The following is a 12,158-nucleotide window of genomic DNA, read 5'->3' on the forward strand; positions in this document are numbered from 1 at the left end:
GTGAGTTCTCGGCGTGGAAGGCTGTGTTCCACCGTGAGGGGCCGAGGCCATGTCTGGGAGCGGGGGAGCAGCATCCGAGGTGGACGGGGGCTCTGCGGGGAGCCCGCCAGCGCCCCCTCCGCAGAGAAGACGGCCGGGAGCGTCTGCGGACCCGGTGAGGGCGGCGGCGGGGGGAGGGGGGGGGGGGACACGCAGAGGACGCCCCGAGCCCCGCAGCCCAGCCCGGCGGGGGGGGGGACACGCAGAGGACGCCCCGAGCCCCGCGGCCCAGCCCCGCAGGCTCACTTGCAGGTGTACATCTCCGTGCGCTCGCTGCACGTGTTGCACTTGACGTAGCAGCACCAGTGGAACTTGCAGTTGCACTGCCACACGCGGGCGTACTGGTGGGTGTTGTAGCCGCGGCCGCAGCACATGAGGTCGCAGCCGCTGGCCTGGGGCGCCGTCTTGTTGCAGGCGCGGCCCTGGGTGCCCACGCTGCCGGTCACGGGGTCCTCCTCGCAGTAATTGGGCGACTTCTCGATGTACACCAGGTCCGTGTCCATGGGCTTGCGGTAGGACAGGGGCTTCTTGATCTTGAGGAAGGTGGGCCGCTTGTTGCGGCTGGCGCGCACGGGCTCCACGTGCACGGCCTCGTTGTACTTGTCCTTGAGCACGTAGCCCAGCTCCCGGAACTGTGGCAGCGTGGTCCAGCACGTCTTGGTGGTGCAGGAGCCGGACACGCCGTGGCACTTACACTCCAGCTTCATGTTCTCCTCCAGGATCTGCGGGGCGGGAGGGGGAGAGCACAGTGCGGGTCACCGCTGTGGGTGAGGCCAGGCGCGGGCACGCCCCTCCGCGCGGCCCCGCCCCTCCGCGCGGCCCCGCCCCCGCCCCTCCACGAGGCCCCGCCCCTCCGCGCTGCCTGTGGCCGCAGCGTTCTCCATGCAAGGAACACGGACTTGTGTTCCCCTCCCTCCTTGGCTTTGGCACTGGGCCTACAGCCAGGACCCGCACCCCTGGGTCCTAGTTCAGTGCCAGGCTCAGTCCAGTCCAGAGCACACACGGGTTCTCTTTCGCCTGCATAGAGCTAAGATCGACTGGGAACCAAGACCTTAAAACCTGGAGGGGTTCACTTCAAAGACAGGCAACGCTGGGGTGGTAATCACCAGTGGAGCTGAGCCCCGACCCGTTTGTATGAATGGCGCCAAGACCAGCATAGCCATCCACCCCCCAGGCTCAGCCGCTCAGCACTGCTGGGCTGTGCGCGTGCGCGCACACACGTCAGACGCCTGGTCTTCAGTGATACCTCACAAAGGTGGATGGACACACCAGGGCTCGGATGTCTCACTTCCAAGACATGTACCTTAGAGGTCCATCCTGCATTTGTGCAAGGAACAGGACCCAGAATGTGTGTGGCAGCCTTGTCCCCAGGAGTGTCCACCCTGACACCATCCAGATGCCCACCCATCCACAGCCCAGAGGAACACAAAGCCCGTGACCGCCAAGGGCCCTGCCACCACCGTGACAGGGCCACCCCAGAAATGCAGAGAAAGAGGAGAATCACGACAGCTCTCCAGGAATGGCTTCCTGTGAACCCAATGCCAGGGCAGGGATTTGTTGTTTCGGAGCCCGTGTGGAGGGAGACAGTGAAGGAATGAGGCCCTGGCTCTCCTGGGTGGGGGGGGGTCGTGTTGCTCTGCTCTCTTCTCTCACGTGGGCAGCGGCTCCATGGAGTCTGCCTTGATGAGCAGAGCTGTTCTCAGGACCCTTGCACGAAGTGGTTTCTTACCATGTATAGAAAGTACAGTTGTCAGTAAATGTGAAAAGACACTCAGTATCCTTAGTCAAGAGGAAAGTGAAAACCAAACCCACTCCACTCTGGTGCGGCCAGCGTCAGAAGTGGACAATGGGGAGACAGCGCTGGGAGGCAGAGCCGAGGCCCTGGGCCGGGCACAGCGCTGAGGTCACCGCTGGAGACGCGGCACACAGATATCCCCCAGATACCCAACAAAAATGCTGTTGCTACAGATAAGGACAGTGCGCTGTGTATTTTTAAAAGCCAGAGGGGAGGATTTTGAATGTTTTCACCAAATAGCTTAAATGGCTGTATTGTGTGTGGTAGCTTATACCAGTAAAGCCATTTTATTGAAAAAGACATCCCGTAGCTCTAGAAAGTTCTAGAATGAAAGCAGCACAAATACCAGTGCGATTGTTCCTGCTGCAGTGGTCCCTGGACAACAGGCCCTGAGCCAAAGGTCCTGGGCGTGTGGATGCCACTGTCTCACGCCACGTCCCTCAGCCCGCCTCCCTCCGCGGTGACCACGGAAGCCTCAAGCCATGGTAGCACTGAATGGGCCTCTAGCCAGGTGACCACCAGAGCCTCAGGGACGGCACTGTGCCTTCATTTAGTGGGTGTAATCACGCTGGCCCGGCCAGGGCTGGAGAGGGCCACAGGAGAGGAAGCGAGCACAGGACATGGCTGCATTCCTCACCTCCCTGTTCCTGCCCTCAAAGCCAGGCACTTCAGGGTCAGGGGGTCTGAGGCTGAGAATCCCCCGTGATGGCCCAGCCGGGCACCTTCCCAGAGCCTGGCACGTACCAGGTGTTCAGGATGCCCCGGGGTACTTCACTCAGCCCTCCAGCCTGGTAAAGAGCAGCAGGGCTGCCTGGTCCCATTCCGTAGCTCCCACCTCCACCACACAGAAGCAGACCGAGGGAAGACGTGCCTGAGGCTGGCTCCGGCCCCAGCAGGCCTGACCCCTGGGGTTTGGCCAGTGCACGGTCTCAGGGGAGGCCAGGGGACAGGGAGAAAGTCCTGCTAGGCTCCAAAGGGCGGCTGAGCTCTGTCCGGCTCCCATTCCTGCGGGGGCCTCCGTTCTGTACACCCGAGCCCCTCCGTACACCCTGGCCTCCTCCGTCCACGGAGCACTCAGCATGCGCGACTGCACACTGTTTAAAAACAGTTCCACGGCCATATAGCCTGAGAGCGGAGGCTTCATCTAGTTACGGTGTGCAGTGCAGTGTCTCCGCACTGTGCTCCGGAGCTGTGCAGACATCGCACCGTCTAATTCTGCACCCTTCTCCTCACAGCCGGTCCTCAGCCCCTCCCCAGGCCTGGCCTGCTCTGGGCCCTCAGGGAAGGAGCAGGCCAGCAGCTGGCTGTCCGTGCGCTGGGCGCGGGGGGGGGGGGGCGCTGACTCCGCTCCGAGCTGGCCTGTCTCCGGCACCGTGAGAGGTCTCATCCCCGACTGCAGCTGCAGCCCCTGTCAGAACGGCCTCCCCGTCACGGCTGAGCTCAGCCCCTGATGCGGCTTGTGTTTACCTCTCCTTTATTCCCAACCTGGCCCTGCTGTGGGGATCCTCCTGGTGCCTCCACGTGGCACCTGGCCTCAGCCCCGCCGCCCCGCTGCGGCTAGCCGTGTCCTCCCAGGCCTCGGCCGTGCCCCTGCGTCCTGATCGGGAAGGCCAGGCTTTATCCCCACTCACAACCTGAGGCCACAGTTGTACTGGGCGAGTGCTGTGGTAAGAGTCTCATGGAGACCTGGAAAGGCCAGAAGAATGTACAGAGCCGCAGGGACAGCGAGAGGGCCGTGTACCAGACCACCCAGGACTGCTGAGGAGGACGGGGCGGCTCTGCACTTAGCGAGGGCCATTCTGCAAGGTGCATTGTGAAGAGGACAAAGCAGGGGCTGGGGAAGCGTAGAGACCTGCACCCCATGCTTCTGGAGAACAGGATCGTCACAGGGTCCAACAGGAGAAGTGGGGGGGGCGGTGGCTGCCCCCAGGGAGGACACCAGGCGCCGGAGGGCACACAGGCAGCCGGAGAGGGACATCTTCAGAGGTCGCTGAGCGCGGCCTCCTCACCTGCCGGTCCACGTGGGATGCAGCCCTTCCCAGACTGAACTGTGCTCAGTGCAGACAGAGGAGAGGTGAAATACAGGCTGCAGCTCGGCGCTGGTGCCTCACACCCATAACCCTAGCGACTCAGGAGTCTGAGACCTGAAGGACTGGGGTTCCAAGCCAGCGCAGGCAGAAAAGTCCACAAGATTCTATCTCCTCTCAATTGGCAAAATGCCAGATTAGAGGCATGGATCAAGTTGTAGAGCACCAGCTATAAGCAAAATAAAGGCAAGCAACCATGTGAAACCCTGTATTCAAGGCCTAGTACCTGCACCAAAAAATTAAAAATAAGTAAATAAATGATGGGGCGGGGGGAACCTTGAAAATCTCGGAAGCACAGATAGGAGGGACTTCAGAAAGACTGAGATTCAGAGGCCTACTGGCTAAAGAGTCAGTGGGTGGAAGCCGCATGGTCAGTGGGTGGAGGCCGCATGGTCAGTGGGTGGAGGCCGCATGGTCAGAGCTAATGCACAGTGAGGGAGCAGCTGGCCTTCCTTTGTGATTCCTAGAACTAGGTAGGGTATGCTGGACAGATTGGCAGAAACAGCCACTGGGTGTATTGATACACACCTGCCATCCAAGTGCTTGGGAGACTGAGGCAGGAGGTGTGTATCAAGTTTGAGGCCAGCCTAGATGACAGTGGAAACCCTGTCTCAAAAAGTAAAACGAGACAGCCCGGCGGGGGGCGGGGGGCGGGGGCGGGAGGGAGCTGTTTAGCTTAGAGGTGCCATCTTGGGGACGCCTGGGGCTGTTCCACAGCTCTGCCGGCCCGTCCTGGGACATGAGCAGGAGGGACCCCAAGAGGATGGGGGTCCAGGGAAGCAGACCTTGCTGGGTGGTGGCCCCTGGGCCCAGGGGTGGGGCCGCAGCCCAACCCCTTCCCTGCCCGCAGCAGCCATGGCCCACACCTGTCTGGAGCAGCAGGAAGGACTTTCCGCACTGCTGGAGGGAGAAATATCAATCTCCTCCTGACAGGTCCCCCAGGAAGTGCAACAATGCCCCAGATGCTGCCCCGACCCAGAATTACTCAAGGTGAGGCTCTCCGGCGCAGGAGGGGCCTGGGAAGAAACTTGGCTCCAGAAAATTCCTTGATACATCCTGCCAAATAGATGGTATCTAAGTTGGCCTGCTGCGGCCACCCGGCTCCGGCTGCCCGGAGGAGCCAGAGTGAACTTCCTGGAGAAGGAACAGGTCTCGAGGGACGGGGCCGGTGGCTCCCGCTCAGTCCTAGCCATGGGCGCCGCGGAAAGCAACTCTCCCAAGCATTCAGAAAGGCCTTTTAAGAACCAGACGGCTCTACAAGCCTAGCTTCCCAGGAGGCAGACACGGGAAGGATTGCAGTTTAGAGGCTTGCACAGAAAGCTGTGAGGCCCCCCTGGTCCGATGTCGTGTGCATACCTGCCCTAGCTTCTGCTTCTCCTCCTCCTCTCCCTCCCTCCGCTCTGCCCGCCCGCCTCTCCTCCCTCCTGCCGCATTCCTCTGGGCAACTCGGATGGAAGTGGGAAGGTGGCCTTTTTTCCTCCTGTAAACGTTTGGGTGTCTTACATTCTTTAAGTCACACGGACGCACCGACTTTGGGAAAATGTTTCTCGCTCAGGTGGGCGCAGGCCAGGGTGCGTTCCGCAGGGCCTGGGCCCGGCGCTCTCCAGGTCACCAGGGCCAGCACCCCAGCTGCCCCACGGTGAACTGACCTCGCTCCAGCAAGGCCTGCGTCTCACAGACAAACAGCCCGACTACAGACGGGTCTTTCTAGAGTTCTGCTCATCCAGTACCCCCTGCTGTGCGCGCGCACACGGGCACAGAACACGGCCTCACACGTGTGCACTACCCCAGTCACGCGTGTGTGCGGGCTGTCTCACCGTCTGTCCCCGCGTCCACACGTCCACTGCGCACCCTCCCACCCGGCCGGTGAGCGCCGCTCGCAGAGGCCTGGCCGCCCTCGCAGGACCTCAGGGCCTTTTCAACAGTGGGGCGCACCCAGAGGAGCCGGGGGGCACTCCGCTCTGCCTGCCGCCCAACGCCGCTCCCCTCCCCTGCACTGACAGACCTCCCGATGACCCCCCTCAGTGACCCTGCCCGTGGCACATGTGCCTGCCCAGAGCCAGGCCGGAGGAGGGGGCGGGAAGACCCGCTGGCTCTGCAGGGGGAAGTGACCACACCGGGCACAGGACGGAGGCCAGCCTCCACCGGCGGAGGCTGTGAAGGAAAGCGGCTTCCTGTCCACAGCCTGCCTGAGCGCGGTGTGTGGAAGATGGGGTGCCCGTTCAGAACGGCCCGAGTCTGCCCTCACAGCTCCTTACTGCTGACAGACTCCGGCCATATGGAGTCACGTGCCCCAGCCTGGCGGATCTGTGGAGCACTGCTGATGAGGGCTGACGGGGGCTGGGAAGCCGGGGTGGGACCTGGGCCCCTCGCTTTGGCTCCCCCCCCCCCCCGCGTCTCCCCTTGCACCGTGGGCCTGGCCCTCCACGCGGTGCTCACAGCACTGGCCGCGGCAGGGCCTGGCCCTCCACGCGCTGCTCACAGCACTGGCCGCGGCAGGGCCTGGCCCTCCACGCGCTGCTCACAGCACTGGCCGCGGCGGGGCCTGGCCCTCCACGCGCTGCTCACAGCACTGGCCGCGGCGGGGCCTGGCCCTCCACGCGCTGCTCACAGCACTGGCCGCGGCGGGGCCTGGCCCTCCACGCGCTGCTCACAGCACTGGCCGCGGCGGGGCCTGGCCCTCCACGCGCTGCTCACAGCACTGGCCGCGGCGGGGCCTGGCCCTCCACGCGCTGCTCACAGCACTGGCCGCGGCGGGGCCTGGCCCTCCACGCGCTGCTCACAGCACTGGCTGCGGCGGGGCCTGGCCCTCCACGCGCTGGCCGCGGCGGGGCCTTGTGTGCCGGCGTGCTCGAGCCGCAGGGCACTGTGCCTGGCACACTCCCTCTTCCTCCAACGTTTCCTTCTGCCTCTGGTTCAGAGACAGTGACACCCCACCTCGCCTGTGTGTCTCCCTCAAACAGGAGCTGGTGTAGGGAAGGGTCAGTGCCTCCCAGGAGGCCACAGGTGGCCAAAGGACAGGGACTCTGTTTTCCCCCTGTGACTCCAGTGGCTGGCCAGTGGCAGGGACACAGTGCTCAGCAAATACTTGCCCGGTGACTTGTGGACTAGCAGCGCTCGCACGGATGAGGGCTGAGCTGACAGCGCTGACAGCGGGGTAGAGGAGGAAGTGGACTGCAGGGTCCCGTCCTTGCATGGACGCGCTCAGCGCAGCCAAGGAACGGGAAGTGGCCCGTGAGCTGGGCTGGCGGGCTGGGCTCCACCGAGCTCAGTGCCCCCTCTGGACGGTGGGTCTCTAACGGGTGGCACTTGAGATGCGGTCTCATGTGACCACCCGAGCACAGACCTGACGTCTCAGTAGACGCTGGACGACATCAGCCAGGCAGAGCCACCGTTAAACAGGAAGAGCCATGCGGGAACCGGGGCGCCGGCCACCTTCCAGGGGCTGGCCCTGCAGGCCCACTGGGTAATGAGCTGGCAGTGCTCTGCCCAGGCCACACCAGCTCCACATCACCCGCCAGGACCCCGGGACGCAGAGCCGGGGTCCGCGGCACGGCCACTCAGGCACAACTTTGGAAGGTGGACCTCACAGGTGAACAAACGCCTCCCACACAGCGCGAAGGCCAGGCCCAAAACACACACCTCCACACGTCCAACCCAGACGCAGAGCACACACCTGCACACATCCACACCCAGACCCGGGGCACACACCTGCACACATCCACACCCAGACCCGGGGCACACACCTGCGCACGTCCACACCCAGACCCGGGGCACACACCTGCACACGTCCACACCCAGACCCAGAGCACACACCTGCACACGTCCACACCCAGACCCGGGGCACACACCTGCACACGTCCACACCCAGACCCGGAGCACACACCTGAGCACGTGCACACCCAGACCCGGAGCACACACCTCCGCACATCCACACCCAGACCCGGAGCACACACCTGCACACATCCACACCCAGACCCGGGGCACACACCTGCACACGTCCACACCCAGACCCGGGGCACACACCTGCACACGTCCACACCCAGACCCGGGGCACACACCTGCACATGTCCACACCCAGACTCGGAGCACACACCTGCGCTCGTCCACACCCAGACCCGGGGCACACACCTGCGCATGTCCACACCCACCCTCTCTCATGTGATACTGGCCACACAGTCCCGGCTCACTGCAGGGTGGATGAATCATGAGAGCTGTGAGGCAGACTGGAGCCATGATGGTGACATTCCCTGAGGGTGGAGAGAAGGGGCAGAATGGCGTGCAGGCCTGCTCCGGGAGCCCTCGCTGGCCAGTCCACACATGCGTGCGCCGCTCCACCTCACGCTGTTCTAGTCCCCACGCTTTGCTGCCCACGAGCCAGGACTCCTGGCACCCCGGTGCCATTTGACCTGACGTTATACACAGCATGTAGCCTCTCTACATTAGAGTGTTATTCGCCATAGGAGAAGTACTATGGCTGGCTTCGTGCCACGGTGGTGAAATGCTGTAAGGAGGAACGGTTTGTTTTGAGCCACGGTCACCTGGCCCTGTTGCTTTGGCGCTGTGGTGGCTCTGTACAAAGTGTGGAGGAGCCGCCCGCCTCATGTGAAGGACACAGGAGCCGGAGGAGCGGCGGAGCCAGGGCCCCATAGCCCTTCAAGGCACATCCGACGACCTCACCTCCTCCCTGGAGGCCCTACCTCTTAGCAGTCTCCTTCCTTAGCTGGGTGAGCAGACTTACTCCTACAATGCTCTAGCTCCGTGGGAGGCTGAGCTCAGGAAGACTGCAGTTCAAGGCCAGCCTGGACCAAACGTTCTCAAGATTCCATCTCAGTGCGGTGGCCTGTTGCCTGTCACCCCAGCAACATAAGAGGCATAAATAAGATGGTTGAGGTGTCCAGGCTGGTCCAAGCAAACAAGAAAAAGCTGGTTCAAACAGTAAAGAAGGTACTGGGGCTGGTGGTTCATGCCTGTAATCCTAGCTACTCAGGAGGCTGAGATCTGAGGATTGCAGTTCAAAGACAGCCCAGGCAGGGAAAATCCGTGAGACTCATCTCTGATTAACCACCTAAAAACCAGAAGAAGACCTGTGGCTCCAAGTAGTAAAGTGCTAGCCTTGAGCAAAATAGCTCAGCCAGCACCCAGGCCCCAAGCTCCAGTCCCAAGACTGAGAAAAACATAATGAAGGCAAGAATGGCTGTGAGCATGGTTCAAGTGGCTAAACACCTGCCTCACAAGCACAAGGCCCTGAATTCAAACCCTAGTACTGATCAAGGAAGGGTCTGCCTCTCCCGCAGGGCCCGCAGCCAGCGTGGCCCCGCTGCTCCGCAGCTCCCCAGCCTGCTGACGCCCCACCTCCTGCCCCACAGGCTGAGGCTCATTGGCTGAGGCTGTGGCCAGGCGTTTGACAGTGTTCACAGTTCCTCCAGCAGTTCCAACATAAGGTCAGGGGAGAGAGCTGTGGTCTGTCCTTCCAGAATCTGCCAGAGCCTGTTGGGTGTAGTCAGAGTAAAGGTGGTCAGACAGGTCCTCTGTCCTCAGGAACCCGCAGGGACACAAGCAGGGCAGCCCCCAACATTCCTCCTGAGTGCGGACTGCCACAGGGCGGGCAGGGCCTCCCGCGCTCCCTGGGGGAAGTGGCCTGCAGTTCTGAGGAAGGAGGGCGCGTTCAGGGCTGGAAGAGCAAGGGAAGAGGATCTCCCATAGACAAGTCCGTCTGGTATGATGGCAGCAAAGGCTCAGGGCCAGACATGTGGAACACTGAGACCTGTTGGTGCGCCCGCAGACTCGACGGGAGGCTGCCGTGCTGCGGATCTGGGCCTCACCCCTCCTGCGGAGCCCGGCACCGCCAGGCATGGGGGGGGGCGGTTCGCATCTCCACCCTGGGCCCGGAGCCCCACGGCCCTTCAACCTTCCCAGGTGGCCTGGTGCGGGGTTGGGCGCGGGAGGGCTGAGCCTCCGCTGCTGCCTCTGCCTGCGCAGCTTCCCGTCTCAGCTCCGGCTCCACTGCACCAAGAAACGCGTCCGTTGGGGCACACCTCTGCTCAGCCCTCTCCTGCTGCCCCCCAGCTACTTGGTGTGGGGGAACTGTGGAGTGGTTTCTCGGTCTCCCTCCCTACCCCATCGCAGAGCCCTCAACTGCCTTGTGAACGAGGCCCAGGCCCGCCTCTCGGGAGACGCTGGGTGCGCACACACCCTGGGGATGGAGGAGTGACGGACGGAAGGGGCGCACGGAGGAGGAGCAGCCAGGGGACGTGAGGAGAGAGCAGAGGGTGAGGGGGGAAGACAGGCTGAGTGGTGGGCGCGAGCACCCGCAGGGAGGGAGCTCCACAGCTCAGGCGCACGGGGCCATTCTACCCAGGTGGGGCTGGCTTAGGCCACAGAAGATGCAGGCTGAAGCCCTCCCTGGCCCACCCCAGGGGAGAGGCTTCAGGACAGTGCTCCTGACCAGAAACCAGGTCAGACCTGACTGACGCCCTGAGCCTCTGAGTATGCCAGGCCGCCCTGCCTGGACCCCAGCCAGCCCTTCGACCCTCTTCCCCCCAGCAGGCCCCCTGCCTGGACCCCTGCCAGCCCTTCGGCCCTCCCCCCCATCCGTGTCCCACAGCAGGCCCCCTGGGACGGCCGCCCTGCCGGCCTCCAGGCCTCACACTCGGGACACCTCTGAGACACCCTTGCTCAGGGCAGGAGCCTCCCGAGCAGGCAAGAGGCTTCCAAGTCTTGATTCGAGTACAGGCCTGGTCAGCTTCGGGCAGGTCACCGAGGGGTCTCTCGGATCCCCTGCCCTAGGGAAGAGAGAGCTTGGTGACAACAGAAGCCATCTCAGGACTCTGGAGAGCCACACGACCCCTGGCCCCGGCCCTGCCTGTCCCAGGACTGTCCTTAGCCAGAATGTCAGCTGGCCTGAGACGGTGAGCCCTGCCTCCCCGCTGTCCCTGGGCCTGCGGCTGGCAGGCACCCTAGGAGCGGGGAGGCCTACTTCTGCAGGTGGAACCGGCTGCGGATGTGTTTGGCACACATTCTGCCACCGAGCCTCACCCCGCCTTCTTTTTTTCCCAGTGGCTTCTAGAACATGTTGCACATTTGGCTCGTGTTACACTTCTATTGAACAGTGCTGGTGAGAATCCTTGCTCTTCCAAGTGTGACCCCAGGACCAGTACCTTAGTTTGTTTTCCGTGGCCATAACCAAATCCCCGAGGACTGGGTAAGGTGTAAGGAGCAGAGGTTGGGCTTGCAGTCCCAGAGGCCTGTGTGGGGTGGGGTGTCGCCTGGGGGCTGTGTCAGCCCAGGTTACCGCCCTGCTGGGGACCCCACCCTCAAGGCTCACCTCCAAATGCCATGTGGGATTTGGGGTGCCATCTCCAGCACCTGAGTTCCTGGGGTTTGTATTCCAAGCCCAGTGCCAGGTGGCATGGGTGTTACCTGGGAGGGGCTGGCCCAACCCCTCCTCCCCACCCCCCAGGCCTGAGCCCCGAGCCAGAGGTCCCAGAGGGGGGTCTCCACACAGCACTCCTGGCCAGCCGGAGCCCTGTGCAGCCCTGGCCCCGGGTCCTCACGGAGGAGGGGAGAGGAGCCCTCACCCCGCACCCAGCCCCGTCACGAGGAGGAAGAAGCCATCGGTGCCATACGCCCAGCCGTGGGGTCCCCAGAGCCACACATGGCTCCGGGGCTCAGCTCGGGGTAGAGCAGGGCCGGCCAGGCCATGGCGGCCACCCCACAACCTCTCAATGTCTGAGAAATCATGGCAGTCAGCAGAGAGATAGTTAACTGTTAAAAATCAACATCCCCCCCAGCCACCCTTCCCCACGCCCTCACATTCCTCCTCTTCTCCCTGAAAACTTGGCCCACGGCGTCCGGTGGCACTAAATATAGAAACGGTGAGCAAGTAAATCACTCCGAGGTGCCGCATGCTGCCCAGAGCCTGTCTCAGCTGAGCTGACCGCCGCTGAGAGCTGGGAACTGCCATTAAAATGCTGACGGCTCTGCCCAGAGACCAGCCAGGGTGTGGGCCACGGCCTCACCGGGCGGGCTGAGCCCACGCCGGCCCCAGGAGGCGGCGAGCGAGCCCCTCGGAGCACACCTGCTGTAACCCCCCCCCAGCCCCAAAGCCTGCTGAGCCAGAGCCCCTCACTTCTGTGCCCAAGGACTCCTGAACTTGCCTAACCCTTCTGACTCAAGTGGGGTCCCCCATGGCTCACTTCCTGTCCACAATCACCTCCACTTCCTGTCCACAATCA

General features: G+C 63.1%; 1 protein-coding gene across 1 annotated transcript in view; it reads right to left on the reverse strand.

The window, feature by feature from the left end:
- Positions 1-281: 281 nt before the first annotated feature.
- The window catches only part of Wnt7a (wingless-type MMTV integration site family, member 7A), a 38,991-nt gene continuing 27,114 nt past the window's right edge, over positions 282-12,158 (reverse strand). The window contains exon 3 of the mRNA XM_013010435.1: positions 282-761. Coding sequence (XP_012865889.1) covers positions 282-761 — 480 coding nt within the window. The remainder of the gene's footprint in view (positions 762-12,158) is intronic.

The sequence above is a fragment of the Dipodomys ordii genome, unplaced genomic scaffold (genome assembly GCF_000151885.1).
Source record: "Dipodomys ordii isolate 6190 unplaced genomic scaffold, Dord_2.0 Scaffold12, whole genome shotgun sequence".
Taxonomy (NCBI): Eukaryota; Metazoa; Chordata; class Mammalia; order Rodentia; family Heteromyidae; genus Dipodomys; species Dipodomys ordii.